This window comes from Diadema setosum, chromosome 9, assembly GCF_964275005.1.
Source record: "Diadema setosum chromosome 9, eeDiaSeto1, whole genome shotgun sequence".
NCBI classification, from domain to species: Eukaryota; Metazoa; Echinodermata; class Echinoidea; order Diadematoida; family Diadematidae; genus Diadema; species Diadema setosum.
The window spans coordinates 1381174-1407091 of NC_092693.1; the positions used below are offsets into that span (position 1 = coordinate 1381174).

The window sequence follows — 25918 nt, forward strand, 5'->3', positions numbered from 1 at the left end:
CGGAATGAAAACCAAACAAACACACACACACAAAAAAAGAAATCTAGTTTCTAGAAAATTTGGGTAGGTTGTTATAGAATAAAGTATGAATACTAACTCACACTGTACATACAAAGTACTTAAATGATGAAAGTTCTGATGAATACAAACATGAGCTATGCAAAGAGCTAGATACACTGAATGGTGAAACATTTACAATATGGCAACCAGACCAATAAAAAATGTAAATAATCCATGCCATGTTTTAGGACAAGGTGAAAGTCTTAGTGCCAGGAAAGGGTGGTGCAGTTTGAGAAACTTTTAACTTTCAACTGCACCATGTTCCACAGTGACAAACGAAAACTACTGAGAAAAAAAAAAATATATATAAATATATATTAATTTCTCTTAGCTCTCAGATATCTTTCCAATTTTAGTGAATGTCAAATATACATTGTGATGAACATGGTTTCACAATAAATCATGTACGGTCCTTTGTTTACTTGAATGTATTACTGCAATGCTTAATGTCCTGTTTTTAGTTGTTTTGTTTTTTCAATATCATATAATTTTAAAAGAATGAAATGTCATCTGACGTAACACAATCATTAACCGTTGTGTGCTTTGTTACTGTAGGAGTGGAAATTTTTGCGGTGTTGAAATTTTCGCGCATTTCGCGCAATGAGAAGCTAGCGCGAAAATAAAAGCACACAAATAAATTTGCATGCCATATGTTCCAGTACTTGATGTCTTGATTCCGCGGAATTAAAAACACGCGAGAGTCTTCTGACACAGCCAAGCGCGAAAAATTAGTCGCGCGAAAATATCCACTTATACAATAATCCATTAGCACACACACTGGAGTTCTTTCTTTGCTGATTGATAAAAACATCTGGAAACTAATAGTCTATGAGCAGAGATTACCTAATCCCCCATCCCTATCATGTCATATTGGCCTTCAGGTCAGACTGAGGCACATTGCTACACCTGAGTGAACTTGCTAATCTACAACTAGCTCAAGTTTGAATGGATTGCAGAATGCTGATGAAAAAGCCTAACAAGTTTTAAAAGCTGAGTGCCTTGGTGCGTAAATGGTTAATTATGAAAATGAGTGTGGTAGGAGTCAGTGAGTCAGAAATGTTAAAATAATTCATACATACCTGCATCTGCCCCACCCTCATTCTTTCTCCACTTCTTCTTCCTGAATGATTTCTTCTTCATGTCCAAGGGTGGCTTCAAAACATCCATCCAAAGATGCCTCATTATTCCTGTATCCGTGGCAACCACTACTGACTTCAAGGTGTCTTCCTGCTTCTTTGACCTGACATCTCCTAAAAGTCTCTGAGGTGTGTGGAGAGAGAACAGCTCCCTCAGCATGGACGCTGGCACTGGGATTTCTGTGAGAGCGCCCTCCCTCTCGTGACAGGCGACCAGCGTCAGTGTCACGTTTTTCGGGCCGTGGTAGCGGGCATAGATGTAGAAGTCACCGACGGCAAACTGGTCCCAGTCCAGCCGCTTGAGATGGACCAGAATCTGCTGGTAGTGACTGATAGGCCAACTCCTCTCCCTGGGTTTGTGTTTCAACTCAAGCTGTGAAAAAGAAAACAAATAGAATACAGAGACGCTTAGGAAGTCCAACTGTACAGGAGGGCCATAACAGCCACAAGACAAAAGAAACTGATGGTTGTTTTTGCTCTTTTTTTTTGCCTAAAAACAACTTCATCTCTCATTTACATGTCTAAATGTCAGATTAGAAGATGTTGATCTGAATAAATTCAAAGTTTTATTGGACTAGAACACCTTCAGCTTCAAATAGTTTGTTAATTTGCTTGTTTCATCATCCCCATGTATAAGACTATTCAAAATGAGACATCTCTCCTGTTATTGATACATGCTTACACAGTCAGCAGTCATTAGAACATTTCCCAACACACCAACATTTTGTCTTCTTCTTTCCCAGAAATGTAGGATTCTTTAAAAAAAATTAGTAATGATGGAAATGATATTACATCAGAATAAAAGTAAGGAGCAAAACACCAACAAATCACAAAAAGAAAGGAAATGTTTGGCTCTCACTTGGCAGTGGCTCTCACGAAAGTTCAAGAACATTGTCTTTCATTTCTCCTGAGCTGTAAAATGATTCTGGAAATCACATATGATTGGACACACCATATAAAGTATCATTCCTGAAGTCTCTGGTCTTTAAACGATGAGAAGTAGACATGGAACAATGCCAAGAAAGCTAATTGTTTAGCCACTTTGTGAAAAGCTGGAGAAGACGGACACAAAATATGAAATGAGCTGGCCTCCTCATGTTGCAGGCTCATCACCAGCAGGCCGAAGGAGGATTAGTGCCTGGAGAATGGTGGTTCCATCACAGCCTTGGAGGCACCAATGGCTCCATTTCATGACTCACAATCTTTGAGGTTAGACCCAGGGATGGGACCATTGTCCCGGAGACAGGTGGATGGGATGGGCTCAAAACATTCATCCAACATCATCACATGATCAAATGCCACATTCCATTAGTGATTCTATACCTACTGGATTCTCCTTTGAAGAAGGTTTCATGCTGTGATTCACTTTAACTGCACATATCAACATTACATCATTAACCGAGACGTAAAAGAGAGTAATATTCAAATGAATGTAATTTTAAAGAATGACGATATACTACTGAATGTGAGTTAATCCCTTCTACCTCTTGACTAGCAACAGCACAGAATGAAAAAGCAGGTAATTCTTTTCTCTCCTTTTTTAAAACTTTCCTGCCTTTATCCTAATTAAATGGGGAACAATGGTTCAAGTATCTAGGTCATCTGAAACCCATTACTGTATGACACTTGTTTGAAATAATGCACTAATTACCATCTTATGCATCATGGGTTTGATTGCCAAGGGGAATACATTACATAATATGGGGCTTCACTCTCAACATTTTGGCTGACACTATGATGTGATCTCCATTAGTTTTGTACAGCACAAGAGGCTGTTACAGGTTTGAACGGATATTGCACACTGTTTGTAAATTAGCACACTTTTCCTACAGAGTAAATTAATCGAGAAGTGTGGAGGCAAATTTGTAGACCAGCTGACATGAACTTATGTAACAACATAATGATACACAAAACACTACTTTGCCGACTTGGGCTGATGTTAAGGTAACAAACACAGCACCGGTCTCTTAGATGCAGATTGCTGACTGATCACTTGCCCATGCTCAGCCTATCTACATAGCTGAAATGAAGAAGTCACGAATGGCATAGAGCAGGAAGTTCAAAAGCAATTCACGGGAGGCTACTTACCATGAAATCCACAAAAGTAATCCACCAAAGCTAATTAATCCAGTCACTGAAAACACTATCCAAACTCGCATTCATGTCAAATGAGAATGGTCAGGCAGTAGTAGGGAGAGTATGTTTTGACTCTCAAGATGAAAGACTGAGCGGAAAGTGAGATAGAGACAAGACTATAAAACTGTTTGCAATATCTCTCACATCCTCTCAGAATGAAGTCTTTTTGACGTCACGTCACTGCCCATCCCTGATGCCTTTCGAACAATCTTCCAAAGCCAAATGGCCGCACACTCAACGATTAACGTTAGATGTGATTGCAATCAGCTTGTAATTATCGACACGAAAACGATTGAATTTCCATGCAGAGTATAGCTAAACAGGAAACAAAACATTGCTGCTTACAAGTTCTACAAACGATGAATATCTTGGACCACAGAAGTACAACATCTCAATCCAAAGCGCTTCAATTTCCATCTCCAGTGAGAGAAGGAAATCTACATATGGGGGTGACGCATCCCAGACAAAAATCTTACAAGGAGTCTCGGGACACTTGGGAAAGCAAAGGGGAGGGATTAAAACTCGAGACTGCCATCGCAATTGGAGAGTTCCACCCAAACAAGACAGCCAAATGTTGGTTGATGAGTTGCTTAGATTGGAAGAGATTTCAGAGGGATTCTACACTAAGATTGGTAAATACTTTGAGTCATTATGTGGTCAGCTATTAACTCTCAGCATAGTGTGCCTTTGTAGCCACTTTGACGCTGATACCCTGGATGAGTTAGAAAATTATTACACTAATTTTTATAATATTAATAGGCCTAGTGAGAGTGTGTGTGTGTGCACAGCTCAAAAATTGTATTCATATTTTCAGAAAAAGTTCCACTCCAACAAATTAAAATGGCATTGTTTTAACAACTGTCTGGAGTAGCAGGTATGAAAAGTAAACGTAACTGAAAGTAAACATGACTGAACTTGGCAACCATCACAGATGAAGTGGATACCATTAGACATGTTTGAAACATGCTTGAAAGTTTATGTTGATTAGTCTTCTACCCTGTCATGTGTACATAATTCAAAACAAAAATACATGATAAACATTTCATCACAAGTTTTCAAGGCATTATCAATTCAATAACTAAGGACCAACTGATTAAGCATTTGGCTGCATGCCTTAGGGTATGGTGAACAAATGTTTGCTACATATCTTATTACACAGCAGCAAGGGGTGACATCCTTTAATTGTCTTAATTCTCATGCTCACATTAAGAGACAAAGTTGTCTTTCCTCACCCATGTCCCACTGTCCAGTCACATGACAGGATGATGAAGAGAATTGTCCACTTGCTGGACTTGTCAGTACCACCCTTCAAACCACCTACTCTTGGGAACAGAGTTTGTTGATATATCACCAACAACAAACCTCTCTCTCCTGTCACTTCTCTACAGTCCCACACATATCACCTACTGTACTGCTCCTCGGTCAGTCAAAAAACAAAAAACAAATCAACAAACCCCAACAGCAGCATTCACATGTATGTCTGAAAGCTTAAAACTGTAGCTCACAAAATTTTTGTCTGTATACAGAATCAATAAATTGTACTAATATATTAGATTCCTAGATTCTTTATATTGAATAGAATTTGAATTCAAATGAATTCATTTTCCATATTTCCAAACAAAATACTATCACTGATACTGGAGAGAAGAGTATGTTCACAACAGAGGAATTAATTACAAAATTTGTTGCACTAATGTATGGATAGGTAAAGAACACAAGTCTTATTTTCAAATGAATGACAGAAACAAAGCTTCAAGACCCTAATGAACTAAAATTGCAGAATATAAATGAACCAGGTAAATGAACAAGAATTCTCCTATATCTGTTTTCTTTCTTCCACAAAGTATGCCTGTCATGATAGCATATTGATTCATGGTTAAAATTTCAAATCCATATGAATAGATGAATGCCTTTATCTTTCAGTAATTCAGGGCATCTACAAAATAGAGGAAAATTCATGAAATGCCTTCATTTTCTGTTGTCAAACCTAAATCTTTCCCTTTTCTCTTTGCAGATGATTTCTCTTCTTAATGTCTCTCCTTTTTTCCTCCTCTGTAGCAACCTTCCTTCCTCACAACCCTTCAGGTGCCCACAGACTTTGTTGTAGCTAGCAATGTTTCCCTTTATCAACATTATGTTCATCCCCCTCGCTCAGGCAGTCATGTGAATGAGGCAAAATCATTCAGATTTAATTTACACAGCAACAGTCCCATCTGAAGGCTACATGTACCACAACACAATAGAGCTGATGAGACTGTGTGATCCCTATTTAGTAACAATTAGGGCCTACATTAATCTGGAACAACTACCTTAACCTGTTTAAGATGGTTTGATTTTGCTGCAAGTACACGCATTTCCCATAGACGCTTGCCCGAGTATATATTCAGGACTCGTCTTTAACGTGTTATTAATCTAGCTGGTCCTACAGCCATTTGGTGGAGAAAGCAAGCCATAGATTGTATAGTAAATTGCAGAGTTAATGTTAATGTCAAAAGAAAAACAATACTGTGATTTCTAAAACAAAACAAAAATTCACATCTTTTCAGCTCATTTCATCTACAAGCTTAGAACATCCCACATCTACTACCGAGAGTCATCTACAGATGAAATTCAGTCATTTTCATGTGGCTTTCCTTCAGTAGACTGCTCACGAGCATTAACCCGTTGAGGGCACACTGATTTTGCTATACCACACATTTCCCACAGATACTGGCATTCTCCGGACTCATCTTCAACGGATTAAAGGGGAAGGGGGCACAAAGATAATGTGCTGAGGTTAGTATTTCACGGGGCATCTGTGTTAAGTGGGTGAAGTGCTAACGGAAGGCGCGATCCCCTCATATCAAGTTCAGTTCTAATTAGCTGGAGTGCCTCATCATTAATCATGTTGCAATCAGGAGCATCAGCTGTGTGTGTCAGTACACCATCACATTATCACGAGAGTAAGGTGACAGCCATACTACCCACCCACAGCCATAAATACTCCACAGTGACAACTGAATTTGATTTATTTGAATACTGTTGTTCCACGAGATGGCATGCCATAGGCATGATGTATCAGTCAACAGAGAAGTTACATTTATAAGAAAGTTACTGACTGGGAAGTAAAAGAAATGTATAGAATTAAAAAAAAAGGAGGACATATTTGATTTGACACTACTAGAGGTTAGAGTGAATTATATAACGCCTGAAGAGATCCTTGTCATTTGATTGGTTGTTTGACATTGATCATTCGGCCCATTTCACTATGACGTCATCATCCGTGCAATTGTGGCTCCATCTACCATGCAATTTTGGATCCATACTATTTGCTCCATTGCACGCTCACTGAGAGAGCCTGGCACACTACGCGTATAAAACGCTCGCGTTTGCAGTGTATGTATGTGACAGCGCGCTACCGAGCGGCGCTACCTAGCGTAAAGCGCTCAGTGAGCACTCTCGCGATCTCAGATACTCTCTTGTTTCTAAACTAATAAAACATGAAATAACAAGGATCTCTTTTAGGCATTATATAAAACAAATAATAAATGTTTTTCATTTGTGCAATGGACAGAATATTTCATTCGGTGAAAGATGAAATGTTTGATCCATTCAACTTGGCTGCGCCTCGTTGAATGGATCATTTCATCTTTCACCTCATGAAATATTCTGTCCATTGCACTCATAAACATTCATTATTTGTATATTAATGCACTATAATGGAGAGTAAGAATGGATCAAGCAGGGTCATTGCACTAACTAGAAAACAAAGTTTAAAATGATCATGCCTTTCTTAAATATCATGCACTATTTAAATTGGCAGTGTCAGATTTTAGTTCAGCAGTCAAGTACTGCTTATGCCATTATTTACTTTTAGTTTACTTTTCTGCAAAACGGGACTTCCAAACAATTTTGCTAGTGTATAGGATGAATCCATGATTGTTTGTGGAGTGCAGAATTATCACTTACCTTGTTCATGTACTGTGTACTGCGTACCAGTACATGTAAGCATGCACGTCACATTCATATTGGGATCAGAGTTAATATTTTTGCATACAAGTTCTTAAATTTGTGAATTACATCTGACTAGTGAAATCTGCAAAATACATGGTGTATACAGTACACATATGATAAAGCTTACATATATATCTTTTATTTTTCTATTACCTTTTTTAACTGATTTCACCCAAATGATTTGTTAACTGAGTATAAAAGCATCAAATTTGTGGTAGTTACAATTTTACTGAGCACAAGACTTGGCTGTTGTCAACATTAAACCCAATATACTTTCTAACATAACAAAAAACATTGTAGCTTTAGTGTCTCCCACGACTGATATTCCTTCTCCTTCTTTCAAGTTTCAAATTTTCAATGTAAACCTGAGGGATAAATCTGGAGAGTGGGTCTGCAAGCTACATGAGGAGACTACATGTCTTCTCTCATATGACATCAACATGTTTGGCAAAAGTGCTTTGACATTCCTTCCTTTCTGTTATAAATTTATTGAGGCCTGCTTTTTCATATTCTCACAATCTGCTTCTAAGAATTAATCCTACATCTATTCACCTACATTCCAAAATTATCACAGGGCATAAATAAAACATACCAGAGCCACCTTCAGTTCCATAAATAACGAATCAATGGATTTCTATGAACATTATGTCATGTATGCATAATTTGATTCATACAGAGAGATGAAAAGAGAATCATCATGAGGACATCTCAAGCCATGGAGGGAGATATGTGAGAGATGACAAGGAAAATAATCTTTCTGAATGGAGCGCAGATCGATGTAAAGGCCCCTGTAATATCCTGATATAGACCAAGTAAATATACACAGATGTTGGCCTCTGGGAAATATGGCATGGACTAAGGACAGCTAGTCTTCATCAACAGACTCGAAAGAACAAACTCCTACTTGTGACAGACCTATTCAAGCAGGCAGATAGAAAATTAGCCCCCCCCCCTTATTTCTTGTCATTGCTGACAAGTCCATGAAATCTTACAATATATTTATTGATGCCATTCTTTCTTTGACAACGCATGACATGCTCAGTAATCAGTGGTAAACAAAAAAGTGATATCACTTTGGAACGAAAATGGTTCCCCCATTTCTGTAACGGAAAGGCAATGCTACTCAAACTAACTCAAGGTGATATCTTCTTAATGGTGGTTTCTGCTGAACACTCATCTCAATGATGTTAAACAACATTTTTCTTTAACTTTAAAGTTCCAGCTTGCATTAAATACTTCAGCCAGCAAGTTCTCATCTAACATAGATCTGTCAACACACCCTAGCATCTTACTTAACAGATTAATTGAATGCAAGCTTGTTAATTATTTACAAATGATTGACACAGATATCACAGAAGCTGTTCATGCCAAAAACATCATTAAACAGACAACAATCCTCAGTAAGTGAAACACTGGAATTGATGCTAAATACAATATCTAAAAGTATCCCTCTGTCATTCTAACCCCCCCCCCCCATCCTAACAAAAGCTATGATATCACTTTCTATCATTAAAGGGACATTCCAGATGATTTTCATAATTTCACATCATGTAGTACATAAATCGACAACTCCATGTATAGATTTGTGGAATTTATTGTGGTTCTTGAGCAGGGAAACAATACTTTCAAAAACCTTTAACAAATCACACTGAACAAGGATGATGACATAGGAGGTTCACATATTTCAGAAATGTAGCAGTGTAATCCCATTACAATACTGCTTGCTTGCGAGTTCACCTGTGTATAATCTATGCATGCCTTCTTCTTTTGTTCTGCTTCCTTGAGCCCCAACTAATGCATTCTTATGGTGACTCTGCTATGTCATCATCCTTGTTCATTGCAATTTTTGCTAAATTTTGAAAATATCCTTATTCTTCTTCCCAATTATCACAAATTCTGAAACTCTGTCCTCAGTATAACTAATTTATACTTGTTCAAATGTAAAAATCTGAAATCATCCGGAGGTCTCCTTTAATCATCTGTCTATCACTATACAAATATCATTTCATCTATCCACTTTTTTTTATTCAATTCAGTTTATTTCCATCAAACAAAAAATAGGCCTAATTCATAATATGAAACATTTGTCTGTTCATATTGTTGAGCAGTTTGAAAAGGAAAATACAAGTCATGAAATATAATTCAGAATATATGTACAAACAATTATAAAACAGGAAAGCAATGCACACTTCAATTTGTACTTCAGAGTTTATGGTACAAAAATATGCATTATTCATTGCCTATATTCTTGGAATGGTATCCAACTTTTCAAGCTTTTATGTTTCATTCAATAGAAATTGTTTTAATGATCTATTATTTATCAAGGTCTTGCTGTCACAGGGAAGGTTTGCATGTGAAAAATCAATATCATCCCCCCCCCCCAAAAAAAAGAAGAACATATACACATTACCCAATTCTTGACATTAAAATCATGATAATTTTTATTTCCAACACATGAAATATTTTAGCAGTGAAGTCATTGGTAATCCAAAGACAGGCCAAAGTATCTTTCAAATAAACAAGTCTGTATTCCTCCCATGTTTGTACATGTATGGGTCGTTTGGGGAAAAAAAAAATCCTGTTATTTCATTCGGTGCTTTATTGCTCACAAAAGAATCAATTAGCCATTCACACATACATACAGTGTTTGCAACCAGCAGTGACCCCTCTCACCCAGGAACTGTCAGGGAGATTGTTTTGTTCTGAGGCAATTTGTTATGCACTTTATATTAACCTTTCTCAAAGCATTTAGTCAATTTTTCAGTCTATGAGGGAGAGCAGATATGTGCTAAGACATTGGAAAAATCTAATCGCACTCGGCAAACAATCTGTGCATGAGACTACTGAATTTATTGACAAATATTATGAAATATGCAAGGTTCAGTAGAGTGCTTGCCAGCTTTTGACAAGAAGACAAACACAACTTGTCATCCCAAAAAAGTGAAAACAGTTAACATGTTTATCAATACACACCTCTGTCAGTGCTGCAGTAGGAGGCCAGTGAATTATATTTACCGAACTATCATTGGGGGTCTAGAAGGTCAAATTTGGAGAGAAAACACTTTTAACAAATTGTGCATCTAGTAGTCTATGTCCTATGCAGACTTTAGCACTCCTCATGCAATTTAAACTACGTGCTGAAAAAGTAGGACTTGCATTCATTATATTCAAACCTTGTTGAAAGCCAGTACTGTATTTGCTTATTCTGTGACCAATATGTGAACCCCATAGAATGGATGAAATGCACATTACTTATCACTTTAAATGTAATAAAGTCTGTGAAAGGTAGACTATCAGAATGTGAGGAAATTGCTTGAACTTGAAGCCGAGTGTAAATAGACAGACCCTGCAATGAAACAGAAGGTGCATACTTATGCAGTGAGATCATACACCAGTCAGCCACAAAGGCAAAATCTTACACACTCATGCCATGGTCAAAATGGCTTACTTCGTTCCTTCGGGTGTTCGCGTTCGCGTCGGGTGGTCGCGTTACCCGACATTTCGCAGATTAGGTGCCCTAATCTACGAAGGGTCGGGTAAGGATGGGTAAAATAATTACAATTTAATACAGATAATCCTTGACATAAGGCTGATCGTTTAATGCGACTATACGTAAAAAAGTGTCATTCAAGTGACGAAGTATCGGGTGAATCAGGGACGGCGAAACCAGTGAATAAATCAAAGCAAAAGACATCAAACAGGCCACAAAATAGCACAAAAATGGCAATTACAAATAAAAGAGTATAAAATATCATCAGGAACATAATTTTATGGCTAAATACTAAGTAAAAACAATAACATTACAGGATGGAGAATATGAATACATTGTACCGGTATTCAAACTTCCGAAAATATCCTTTATTAGGTAGGTCCGATGGAACAGTAAAACACGCAAAAACCTACAGACATGGTTGTCAGTGTATACGCTCGCTATAGCAACCAGCATGTATATTGGACATGGCTAAATTATGTTAAAATGTTTGCAACAAAATCACGATGGTACACAGAATCGATGCTCATTCAATCCCAAAGTTTGCATTTTGCACAGTCTTTAGGGTCGACAAAACATAGAATTGCATGGTAAAGCAGAGAACGTGAACTGAACCAATTAATCAGAGTTCTGTGTGAGTCTACTTTGACCAACCAAACAAACTAATCAGTTTTGAAAAATATTTCAGAAAGGGATTTAAAAGGTTTCACAATCTTATCAAATTTTGAAGGGATTCATGCACCGGTAACCAGATTCTGATCATATCTGAAAAGAATTACATCTTTTCAGTCAAACAACACAAGTATTCGCAGTGATGTAAAAGAATGTCTCCATATTGATACTTATTACTATGTGGTTTTTGTAGAATAAAGGACATTTATCCTGAAATAGGTCCCCATGCACTCTATTCACCGCCATTCAGTTACACGTACAGTACAAGTGTACATAATTTGTATTTCGTCATAGTGCAGCCGGTGACTGCTGTCAAACCTCCATAGACTTTGCACATGGTAAAGACACACGCACCTAGAGGGAACCGATATCACGATTCAGCCCAATAAAGTCCATGGAGGTGGTATGAGCTAGTTGTCACCAGCAGTGAAGAAATGAGTGGAGACAGAAACCACGATAATGCCGATAACAATGTTGTCAAGATGTTCAGATAGAACAGGAAGGACCAGATCGTTGTAATCTATGAGTCGAGACGACTAAAACTTTCGCCGCACATACTGTACAATATGAATGGTCGTCCATTGAAACCTGCATGATCACTTTATCGCACGCGAGCGTATCGCTTTGCCATAGTTATGCACGCCGAGCATCATCTGCTGCTAGCCTTGTATACAAACGCTTGTGATAATTTTTTCAGTTTAAAAACATAGGAATACAATCGCGTATTCGGAGATAAAACACGCGAACGTTCGTATATTTGCAATGGCTTTTTCTTGAAGATTCGGGTAAGTTGTACCCGATACTTCGTAAATAATAGGGGTCTAATTCTCAAATGCTCCACCCGACCCTTCGTATATTAGGGCATATAATCTACAAAAGGCCGTGTATCGCGACCACCCGACCCGAACGCGATCACCCGATGAAACGAAGCAAGCCGTCAAAATTACACGAAACACTAAGCACATTTTGTATTGCCCAATACTGCTTTTAAATCAAGTTTTGAGATTCCTGGGTTAAAGCAGTGATACTTTGTTGTCTTTCATAAGCTTCTCTCTGTTTTCACTTGTTTCGGAGGGGGGGGGGGGGGCTCAAAAGGGATAAAAATATGTCACTTGAAAGTAGGAGGAAAAGCTAGAATGATTTCGTCATCAATAACCAGATTGGCCAATGACACTAGGCAATGTCATTCTGTATAAATAATGGTTTCAGACTTTGAGGTGCTGCATGAGCAATGATTCTAGCAAGCCTACCTAGTTTCAAATTGACAAGTTTTCACAAATCATTTCTGTGTCTGCAGTATAATTGCAACTCTCACCAAATCTTCAAACGACATCTATTTAAGATGCTATGAACGTGGTGGTTTGACATCTACCTTGACTAGTATTCATCCCTTGTAATCTATAGAAAACCTGGACTTTTGCAAAATATGACTGCTCTCTTTAACAGGACATTACACTGCTGTAAGTGAAAATTGAAAGCCAAGTCTACCATGGCCCAGTTCTGTTCATTCTCAAGGTTAGTAGGTCAAATTTGAGGGATATCTGATTCCAAAAAACATCACAGTAACAATCATACTTGAGCCTTCCTCTGCAAATATCAATGTCAAAACCCTAAACTTGCACTACGTGACTTCAAATCCTCAAACTGAAATTATTTAGACAGGAGGTGTTAACTTGGTGTCTACAGTTTGCCTGTAAAATGTCTCTGCCTTTACATCTCAGAAAACCTCCTCTCTTCTGTCTGTGTGGCTGGCTCTCTTTATCCGATCTCTCATACACACTCTCCAAAGCACAATTCCGTTCTCTTCCTTTCTACAGTGTGAAATTACATGTCATAGAAGCCATATACAATGTAGCTCCATGCCACAGCCATAAACTTTAATTGAAATCGCACTTGGCAAATCTATTTTTACAAACTTCAAAGTGTGATGTCACTAAAAGCCATCAGTCAAGTTTGTTAACCTCCTCCAACCCTTCACTCTTGCCACACATCATTGATAGTCCGGCAATAGTTTCACAACAAGTAAAAAGGAACATTAATTGAACGATCAATCATAGTAAATACAGCCAGAGAGTTATAAGCATTTGACCTCCTGCCCTATCACGTCAAAAGCCTTCTGGTCAGTTCCCCTGATCACAAGCTGACCCCCTATTGAACCATTGAATGTCAGACAATTGATACTGGATACTTCTGAAACTCACCACCACTGAATAAAAGTCAGCTAATAGCCAACAGATTAATTTACACTTAACATTATATCACATTTCATTTGGTGCAGTATTAATCCCTACAGAGGCAAAAAACGAATGAATATTCAAATAACTACACTAGGCATATTATCAGAAAAAGAAAGTACTTAAAATCACCAAAGCCAGGAGCACTTTAACATCCAGGAATGGTTCCAGAAAACCAATTTTAGAGCAACTGGCTGAGCATTGCTCTTAAAGGCCATATACCCTACCCTATAGGCCTACAGGTGACACCACATAAACCAGCAGGATTACATGTGATTCAAATAGGCCTATATGCTGAAGATTATGTCTGATACAAATTTAGAATAAAGATAACTATCTATAACCATGGTGATAACCATGTTAACCATTCTACAAAATGAAAAAAAAAAAAATAATTTCGATCTGGTGTCAGAATTTGCTTCTAGACTCTGTCATCATATTTTCCGTGCCAAAGTAGCAAAATATGGGAGAAAATCTCAAATTCAGAGCCTAACGAAGTTAAAGCCAATATCAACTGGACAATTTCTGCAAATCCATACTGAGTCTAAAATTTCAGACTCTGATATATCATAAATGCTGAACAAATATTGCTTTATTGCAATTGAATAGATATTGATAAAACAATATCTAGATGTCATTTCCTGTGACATCACTATGCATGGTATTTGATAGTGATAACAAAGATACAGCTGGAGATGTATGTAATATAACTTATTCATGCCTTTACTACACAACTAGTCATTACGTTGGTGGGGGGATAATAACCATTTCAGAGATTTTTGCCCTTTTGGAATTGGGGTGATCTTCATCGGCGCCTTATCCATTATCACTCCTGATTGTTCTAAACCAGCAAGGTAAACGAAAATGGTTAGTCTACTGGCCCAAACCCTTTTCCCCTTCCTATGTAATGGTGACAATAAACATAGCACCATACTAAATCATCAAGTAACAAATTCTACACATCTAGTAGTCTGAATTCAGTCTGCTGAATTGCTATACATTTTAAAATATGCCAGGTAGTAATACAACACCTGTAAAAACTGACTGCAACCGATAGCTCCTTATGTAGATTATTACTCTTTGCCCCCCCCCCCCCCTTCCAGAGGTCATTCATGTAGTCCCATGGTATGAAGGTTCAAGAATTTTTTTTTTTTTTTTAATTAATTCATAACTAATGTCACCAGGACTGTCTGGACAGAGATGTGTTTGTGACACTATCCCAATATACTTTTATTTTCAATTCAATTCAATTCAATTCAATTTATTTTCATACTTCTCAATGAAGGAATGTACATCAAATGTAATAAAAGCATAGTGAATCATAATATCTGGCTTGGATGTACAGTAAATTAATGTAAGCATGTAAAACATTATAGCGGTCAATCATCGTACGTTTGGTTCTATGTATAACGCTAAAGAAATATGATGGAACCTACTTAAAAGCGAGCTTGTTAAGCGTAGGTCCCAAATTCTGAACAGAGTGTAAAGATGAGGAACACGGATTTGTCAAAAATGAAAATGATAATTTTCAAAGAGAACCAATTTAGTAAATCTAGTTGTTTGTAGTCAATTCCATCTTAAAGTTCTTTAAAGTCTTCATAATTATTCAATGTTGTCATATATCTTTCATCCACATCTAGGCCTACATTTTTCTTCAATATTCTGCCCATCCTCATACAGAAGACAGTAGTCAATATGTTATCTTATGCATTAAAAGGCAATATAAGTCTTCACCCATCTGCATCAAACATGGCTTAAGTACATAAGTCTGGTCTAAAGACTATTCCAGTTAAGCCGGTAAGATGAGCTCTGTGTTTGCTGCAGAGTTTCGAAATGTCAGGGGAAAAAAAAAAAAAAAAAAAAAAACTTCTCTTCAGACTGATTATATATGGTACATGAACTTTGACAAGGTGGCAGGGGGAAAATACATAATCCACAGGCTGGAAACAAGACTAGATGTTTCTTGCATTAACCTCATTCACAGACCATCAGGGAGCAAAATAAATATTATCAGATTTGGGATTGTACTGACGAGCAAATTCTATTGGACGATAATAGCCTTGGGCACATATTATTTGGTGATATGTATGAAAACTAGTGTCTACCCCTTTTCTGTCCCTAAAAAAAGAAACAAAAGAAAAGAAAGGATAGACTAGACACATAATTTCACACTCCTACTACAGTAATCGGATATATCCTTGCCTTCATTCTTTTATATTTCACCTTGTGGCAAGTAAATATTTGGTCATTTTGTGCCAATTAATTGAGTAACTATGGTAAGGAATACTGTTCAAATACGTGAAAATATCTACAAAGGGTTAACCTGTTACTGCCGCCTGCAACAGGGGGAAAATGATTACAATTCCGCCTAGTGATCACTGGAGAGTGCAATTATATCAAGAAGTTGAATAAAGCTGAACTTCTTGGCTACATTACTGATACAAAATACAAAAGGCTTTGCATTAATTAATCCAGTTTTAATGTTTCAACCCATACCAATGAAAGGTGAAAGGACTGTTTTGCGAGGTTGGTCCAACAAAAGAGTTTTGTTTCCCAGCATAAACTAAATCTGTGTGGATTTCCAATATCACATTTAATAGCTCAGGCTGGAAATCACAGATGCGAATTGTTTTCCCATCAGAGCCAGCCATGCAATATCCATGCATATAACTGAAGCCAACAATCTTTCTTTTATTTCCAGAGCAGATCAAAGGTACGCCGCCCCCTATGCTCTGGTCTGGAAAATGGAGCATGCTGAATAATCACAGACAACAGAACACACCCCTTCGGCTTCTCTCTTGATATTTCTTTTCCCATTTCAGTAAGAACAGCAATCCATTGTTTCTCCTACCTAACTATCATCATCTTGAATACTGTCTGGAGAATGGATGTAAACATCAATATGCATTATACAGGACTGCTGTGTCAGTGTTCAGCAAACTAAAATGATACCACTAAAAGCAGAGCATTTATTAAAATATACCTGTGTGGTCTGTTTGGTTTGTCCGTGGGAGACAAAATGTGACAAAATGCTTGATATCCTTTAATTATTTTTTTAATCCAGTGTTTGACCAGAACATTTAATATTGCAACCAAAATTATGAGCATTTACCACCATAAGGTGCCTTGGCTATTGGGACAACAGTCTGCAGATGCACCTACTATCTGGCTGTGATGTAACAACAGCCCTACCAATTAGATATATTGTTGGGGGTAGACAGAGGAGTAGGCAATATATCGGAACATTGAGTGAAGTTATGTGACTAGCTCACGTTTCTGCAGAGGGGATTCACACTGCAAATCAACAGCAAACTTCATGCAAAATTTGCAAATTTGATCAATTTCATGGGTATGTTTCAAGTGGCTTTGGCAAACTGTAATGTCAGAGATTTTTCGAAGGTAGCAATTCATCATCTATAATGTGTCTTCTTCTCTAATGTGCACTGAAAACTTTTCATCCCATAATTCACAACTTCATAATTCATATTCCTATTCAAAATCATAACTTCATAATTTCATAACATAACAATTTCATAACAGTTTCATCATTACAGAATGCTCATGTTCACAGAGAGTTTCTACACTAGTAGGTCATTACTGACAGAGAAACGGCACCTCAGCAGATGCAAAGTTCTTAATTCTACTTTCCTCTCTCAAAAATTGAAAGATAAAAACATACCTGAAATGTGATACTTCCCCCAAAAGCAGTTGGGAAGGAAAGTGATTGGTCGTTTTATCCATTCCTTCCCTATGTTCATATTTTCTTGGTTTACCTTCTCAATCTCCACATTTGTTGCACTTTAAGGCTTTTTCTCGTCAGGCAAAAACGTGCAAGAGCTGTAATAATTACTCAGGCTCATCCCCACTCACTTCCCACCAATATCCTGGGCTTAGCTCAGCCCTTTTTCTGTTCTTACTGACATTTTTGAAAATGGGCTAACCCTACCGGTAGTCCAGGACTATTTGGTGGTATTAGTGCCACAAATGTGGTGCTAAGCCATCAAATGCAGTGCTAAGCACATTAGTGAGAAGGCAGGTTAAGGAAAATCCGGGGTTAAGAATAGTTGGAGCTAAGAATAGTACAAGACAAGGAAAACCAGTGACAGAATCTCAAATAGTCAAAGCATGTACCACATCCAACCTCCCTTATTCAATTCCTTACACTAACACATTTTGGAAGGCAAATAATTGAATTAACAGATTATTTAAATCTTGCTGAAATTAGTCTATTCCATTTACCCCCACAGGATAGCTAACCTAATGACATGAGCACAATCTGTCAAACTCATCAGGTATACATGTAGTCGGCAATCTTTAACTGGCCTAGCAAGTGACTTCTATTGATAGCTTGAGTTTAAAAGCCTTTGTCCTTCATTGAGCAGCAGATATACATGTACACCTCTTTACGAAGAGAAAATGCAACACATTTTGAATACAATATCAATGAAACAAGACTCCACAAGTGTGAAAAGAAAAGTATTTTCATATGCACTCACCGAAAGAAAAGTTTCTTGGTCCTCACCTGATTAGCAATTTATCCATCTCCTTGGAACACATCTGTCATTAAATTCCTCAGAAAAGTTTTGCAGCATCAACACACTCTGACCAGGTACCATACCTCTAAACATCCCCTCCTCTCTAAACAAGATGCTACTTTTCACTAGGGAAGGCTAATCCTTAATTAACTGGCCGACAAAAACCTCCGGGCGTGGTCACCTCATTCAAATGGTGAATGTCCTCTATATGTCCACTCATGTCCTCCAGATGTCCACTCATGCTCCTGGCCAGCCAGGGCAGACTGACGGGGATGTTGTTTCTGCGGCACATCCAAGGACAAGTTGAGACAGAGACTACTGAGTTGGAGACCCCTTTGAGAGACCTGCTCCCCCCTACTCTCAAGGCAAGCTGTCAGGTTTAGCTTTTGTCAGTCAACATGAAGACCTGACCAAAGGGACGACAACAGGTAGGCCTACAACTCAACCCCTAACGTCCTCCCGTCAGACTCTCCAAAATATGATGTGAGTTCCATGACACTGTTGAAATAACTGTCTGTACTTGAAGCCAATGTGCACATTTTTTCCAGGAATGGTGAACAATTGGCATCCTGTGTCTCCCTGAAGTATAAATTTGGATTATGATTTGTCATATCCATTCACAAACAGTCATCCACTGTGTATCAGGGGGGAGTGGGAAGAGTGGGGGTGGGGGCTAGAGATCCATGATCTATGCAGCAGAAGCTTCAATCTTTTCATAACTCCAGTAAACTTATCCACATAACCACAGGAAGGCAAATCCATAATGATTTCAACCTACAAAGCTATGAGGTATGGGTTCCATTTGCATGGGTGGTTCATACATCAAACCTGAAAATACAACAGGGATAATTTCTAGTATCATTAAAAACTAAAACATATGAACAAAATTTGAAGAAGAAAAACTGAAACAATGCTGAAAGGAGCAAAGAGTCTGTTGGTGACCCTGGTCAGCAGGGTCTGTTTGGGTCATCTCTCAAGACTGCACTCCTGCTGCCGCCACCAGACACATCTCCCTCATTCTGTCCATCTTTGAACCAACTTCAATCATTCAGAGGAACAGTCCACCACCTGCTCCGGACCATCCTGCTGACCAGACGTCCACTGGATACATTGAGGCTCACAGACATAAAAGAATATATATATACCTTCCCCTCAACTGAGAAAGAAGAGAGGATAAATTCTAACAAAAAATGCAATAGTCCTTTAATGTCAGCTATATCACAAACTTTTTTTTACATAAAACGTATAGAACATGTTTTCGAACAGCATAAGTTTTCATAGTACAAATTCTTACTGGAAATTGGAATAAGAATTGGATATTCTTGTTGTTTCCATCTTAACATTGTACACATTGTTAATTTACCTTCCAGATTACTAAATCAAGAAAGCTAAAACATAAGGTGCATGTACACTTTTCATGATGCATTTCTGATGGCATGTTCATTGTCTGAATTCATTGCTATCACTACCTTTGTCCTTTAATGAGCCTTGGGCTCTGTCAGTCCTTTCATCTAAATAAGTTATATCCCAGACAACAAGATCTGGACTGACACATAATGTTATTTGTGTTATCAGGTACCAAGTGCCAGGTATGACATTAACTCTGTAAAATATCATTAGAATTATAATTTAATGAACATACCAGCAATGAGAGCCCAAGCTCCATAGCATCATGCTTACATCCTGTGTCTTTTTGTATTGTCTTACATGCAGACAACAGAAAACTAGTGCTGAGGGATGACATTATCAGTTTCCGCTTACTACCATAGGTGTAGTCCTTCATGTAACCCGATTTAGACAGCATGGCTGTTTTGTCGAAAGCTGAAATTTGTTGCTTGCAACTCCACCCCTCCCACCCCCATCAGAGGAAACGCCTGCTGTCTCTGACAACAAACACATTGAGAAAAAAAAAGATAAAGTGTCTCTCATTCCCCAAACTTCTCCACGAACACTGGGAGATCATGACAACGGGGGAGTTCATTAGACGCACATGGCAAACATGGAGGATTAGTCACAACGTCATACTCACACGGATCAGAAAATAGATCCCTTCCAGATTTGAATAGATCTACTTTTAGGTGAACTTCACGTCGGTGAAACATTTGGCACGCAGGGAGTATCACACCGACACTTTGTATGACATCAAAACAACAACAAAAGGAGGAGAAACTCTTCCAATAAACTCTCTTCCTGGCAATCACCACATTTGTTCACAGCCACCATGTCATCATGTCAAGATATATGTCTTTGTCAAATGAAATGGCTTTCAGTGACTATGATGAGAATAAGTGAGAGAGGGATAGGGAGAATAGAATGACAGGTAGGGGGTACCTTCTTCCCTGACCAGCAATGATTCACTGAGATTCTTGAAGGAAATCTACCTCACATTTGGGGGAGGAAAACAATAAATTCCCCTTGCTTTAAGCTGCACAGATCAGAAGATAATATCAGAGGTTACATAAGAGTTTCCTCAGCTTTATCTCTTATTTAACCCGTTGAGGATGAGTCCCGAGTATACTCTGGCAAGTGTCTATAGGAAATGTGTGCTAGAGCAACATCAGCCCACCCTCAATGGGTTAATGTCCATCACAATAAAGACTAAATGGGAGCACTGCAGTTGATATGATTATAAATAAGCCTCTCGTCTAACAGCCTTGAAGACAATCATAAATATCATCACAAAACTCTTCTCAAAATTAATATATTGAAGCACGTCTATTCAACATCCTAGTTAAATCCACTATTAGAATTACTTAATGAGTATACAAATCAATAATAAGGGGTCCCACTAAAAGTTTTTATCACTCATATACATGTATTTCTCTTACTAAAAGGGAAAGTGAAAGAAAGAAAATCTGAAACACTAAACCAAGGATGTTACATAAGATCGCCTGAAGGTGCCCCTGCAAGAAATGAAAATTACAATCAATGAAGTTCATCCTTCTTGCTCTATGATTCTACTCTCCTGGATGACTGCTACCCTGGATGAGTTTTGGTTGACGAGGGGCACAGGGACACGATGTTATGTAATAAAGGAACATCACTACTGACCCTTGGCTGTAGACCTGGGGCCGGTCAGACAATTCTTGACCCTAGGAAAGGGGCTGGCACTGGGATGATGAAGGGGGACAATGGAGTTGAGCTTTATCTTGTTAGCTTCTAAATTACTCAGTATTATTATACAGCACATGTACCTGTATATCTTTATTTCTAAGCTATAATATCAATGAAGTCATATACTTTATGCCAAGTCCAGGGTAGAGATATCAACACACAAGATTGCATTCTGACTTTGGCAGGGCACATACATGTGATGTTGACAACAGTGCAAATAATTAATCAGTCAAAAGTCCTATAAACTCATTAGGTGATCCGAGTATCCTTCGGATCACCTTCTGTATCTGTACGGATTCTTTGTTGGTTCTTCTTCTTCTTCTTCTTTATTTCTGGACAAAATTTGTGTAGAGGTTAGCTGAGAAAGTCCTCGTCCTATCAATTTCAAATTTATACCATGTATGTATCATGTCCCAAAGACGACAGATCTAATGTATAATACTGATCAGTCGACCGTGACGTCACTATGACGTCATTATATGAAAACACATTCTCAATCATATCTCATTAATGGAATAGAATTTTTCAATGAAATTTATGTCACATATATTTCAAGTTATGCGCATTCTACTCATATTCTCAAAATTCATATTTTCTCTTAAAACGTGCGCGTACGCGCGCGTTGAAATATTTGTATGCTCAAATCGAGCTCAAATTTTTTTTGCACACGTTTCAGACCAATTGGAGCATTTTTTTGAAAAATTGAAAAAATTGGACGGACGCGTACGCGCGCGCACACATACGCCCGCACAGCTCATATGCAATAGAAATTTCCCGTTTTTTCACACTTATCGGATGCCTGAAATGTCAAGGAATATTTCTACCAAGTTTCACGTCAATCTGACTCAATATGACGTCACACGGGCCCGTCAAAGTTGAAATTCCGCGCGCGCGTCAATGGCGATATACAGCGCAACAATGCAAAAAACCGCCAATTTTAAATCCAATTTTACTCGTCAGGATGGACGGTGACCCCCCCTTTTTTTTACATAAAGCTGATGAATTGTACATGTCATTTCATGGGTTGGCGATGCTGGAAAAATGATGAAAAGATATCAAATTTCTTAATAAAGTAAAAAAAGTAAATTTTCAAAATGACGTCATCGAATTTTAAGTTTACTCAAGCATACCTCACTTATTCTTTTGTTGATTTTCATCCAAATTTCAATATGTTGTAGCTCATTAAATGGTCTTTCAGTCATATAATAACAACATTTTAATTGGATGACGGCATCACCTCGTAAAAAGGGATTAAAAGTAACATTGTCAAATTTGACCAGTTTACGTGTTATCTCTATGGGAGTGCAGTTTTCCTGGAAATGAAAACTGACATGACTATCTTTATCGAGCACTAGCTCACTTATGCTTCGGTGAATTTCTCCCATATTTTAATATGTTGTAGCTGAGACTTTGGGCTATCGTAATTGTGTCCTTCGTTTTTTCATACGACGTCGGCATCACGTCAAAAAATTTGGTTGAAATTAAAGCTTATCTTCGATGTATTGAGATATTTCTTTCTTTCTGCAACTTTCTTTGCAATAACTCAAGAAAAACAAGCTCTATCAGCCCAATATTTTGCACATGTTTAGTTTATGTCACCTACATTATTTCATAAAATAACAACTACTTGATCGGACACCATCTTGGGTATGTAAATTAGGGTCAAAGGTCAAAAATGTTTCATCCTGTATCTTGGTGAATACATGTCTTATCTTTCCCATATTTTGCATACGTAAAGACCATGTTACAAGAATCATTTCACAAAATAACCACTTTTTGCTAAGACGCCATCTTGTCTGTGCAAAGTAGGGTCAAAGGTCATATGTACTTCTTTCTTTATCTTCATTATGACGTGTTATCTCTATGGGAGGGAATTTGTCTAGATGTGAAAATTGACATGATTGTCTTTATCGACGACTAGCTCACTTACCCTTCGGTGAATTTCTTCCAGATTTTAGTATGTTGTAGCCAATTTAATACTCTTTAAGTTTTATTCATCAAAGTTTTAATCGGATGATGTCTTCACCTCGTGAAAATGGATATAATGTAACCTTGTCAAATTTAACCAGTTTACGTGTTATCTCTATGGGAGGGAATTTTTCTGGAAATGAAAATTGACATGACGGTCTTTATCGAGCACTAGCTCACTTACTCTTTGGTGAATTTCTCCCAGATTTTAGTATGTTGTAGCTGAGACTTTGAGCTGTCGTCAAGGTTTCTCTATTTTTTCATACGACACCGAGATCACGTCAAAAAACTTGGTTGAAATCAAACTTATCTTCGATGTATTGAGATATTTCTTTCTTTCTGCAACTTTCTCTGCAATAACTGAAGAAAAACACCCCCTATCATCCCCATATTTTGCACATGTTTAGTTCATGTCACGTACATTATTTCTTAAAATAACAACTACTTGATCAGACGTCATCTTGGGTATTTAAATTAGGGTCAAAGGTCATAAATGTATCATCTTGTATCTTGGTGAATACATGTCTTATCTTTTCCATATTTTGCACACGTAAAGACCATGTTACAAGGATCATTTCACAAAGTAACCACTTTTTGCTCAGATGCCATCTTGGCTGTGCAAAGTGGGGTCAAAGGTCATATGTACTTCTTTCTTTATCTTCGTTATGACGTGTTATCTCTATGGGAGGGAATTTTTGTAGATGTGAAAATTGACATGATCGTCTTTATCGAGCACTAGCTCACTTATGCTTCGGTGAATTTCTCCCAGATTTTAATAGGTTGTAGCTGAGACTTTGGGCTATCGAAAGTGTGCCCTCCATTTTTTCATACGATGTCGGGATCACGTCAAAAAACGTGGTTGAAATTAAAGCTTATCTTCGATGTATTGAGATACTTCTTTCTTTCTGCAACTTTCTTTACAATAACTCAAGAAAAACAGGCCTTATCACCCCCATATTTTGCACATGTTTAGTTCATGTCACGTACATTATTTCATAAAATAACAACTACTTGATCAGACGTCATCTTGGGTATGTAAATTAGGGTCAAAGGTCATAAATGTATCATCCTGTATCTTGGTGAATACATGTCCTATCTTTCCCATATTTTGCACACGTAAAGACCATGTTACAAGGATCATTTCACAAAATAACCACTTTTTGCTCAGATGCCATCTTGTCTGTGCAAATTGGGGTCAAAGGTCAAATATACTTCATTCTGTATCTTCGTTAGTGTATACGGAATTGTTTACCATAGATGTCAGGTCTGACTACCTATTCTAAATGAGAATCCAAACATCACACGGCCAATGTCCACCAAAACACAGATGAAACCGGTATGGTCATGCCTATTGGGATCAGGAGACTCAAATCGTTGATTTACGAACAGATCGGATCACCTAATTTGTCAGTGTTGACAAATTCCAAGTCTAGTGTTAAACTTCCCGTTGTCACAAAAAAGTTCTTTCTCCTCAAATGTTGTGTAGAGGTTAGCTCAGAAAGTCCTCATCCTATCAATGTCAAAATTATACTATATATATATCATGTCCCAAAGACGACAGATCTAATAAAATCAAAGTGATCAGTCAACCGTGACGTTACTATGACGTCATTATATGAAAACACATTCTCATTCATATCTCATTAATGGAATGGAATTTTTCAATGAAATTCACGTCACATATATTTCAATTTAAGCGAATTCTACTCATATTCTCAAAATTCATATTAACGCTTAAGACGCGCACGTACGTGCGCGTTGAAATATTTGTATGCTCAAATCGAGCTCAAAATTTTTTTGCATACGTTCTAGACCAATTTGGGCATTTTTTGAAAAATTGAAAAAATTGGACGGACGCGTACGCGCGCGCACATATACGCATGCACAGATCATATGCAACAGAAATTTCCCGTTTTTTCACACTTATCGGATGCCTGAAATGTCAAGGAATATTTCTACCAAGTTTCAAGTCAATCCGACTCAATATGACGTCATAAGCGTCCGTCAAAGTTTAAATTCCGCGCGCGCGTCAATGGCGATATAGAGTGCAACTATGCCAAAAAACCGCCAATTCTAAATCCGATTTTACTCGTAAGGATGGACGGTGACCCCCCATTTTCTTTACATTTTTGAAAGCTGATGAGTTGTACATGTCATTTCATGGGGTGGCGATGCTGAAAAAATGATTAAAAGATATCAAATTTCATGATAAAATAAAGAGAGTTAATTTTCAAAATGACGTCATCGAATTTCAAGGTCACTCGAGCGTATCTCACTAATCCTTTGCCAATTTTGACCCAAATTTCAGTATGTTGTAGCTTATTAAATGCTCTTTCCTAATTATATTTACAAAATTTTGATTAGATGACGGCATCACATCGTAAAAATGAATTCAATGTAACCTTGTCAAATCTGGCCAGTTTACGTGTTATCTCTATGGGAGTGCAGTTTTTCTGGAAATGAAAATTGACATGACTATCTTTATCGAGCACTAGCTCACTTACCCTTTGGTGAATTTCTCCCAGATTTTAATATGTTGTAGCTGAGACTTTGCGCTATCGTATTGTGCCCTTTAATTCT

General features: G+C 37.7%; 1 protein-coding gene across 1 annotated transcript in view; it reads right to left on the reverse strand.

Moving 5' to 3' along the window:
• LOC140232736 (puratrophin-1-like) overlaps positions 1-25918 on the reverse strand; it is a 146026-nt gene that overhangs the window by 77446 nt on the left and 42662 nt on the right. Inside the window, exon 3 of the mRNA XM_072312852.1 lies at positions 1140-1569. Within this exon, the coding sequence (XP_072168953.1) occupies positions 1140-1569 (430 nt within the window). The remainder of the gene's footprint in view (positions 1-1139; positions 1570-25918) is intronic.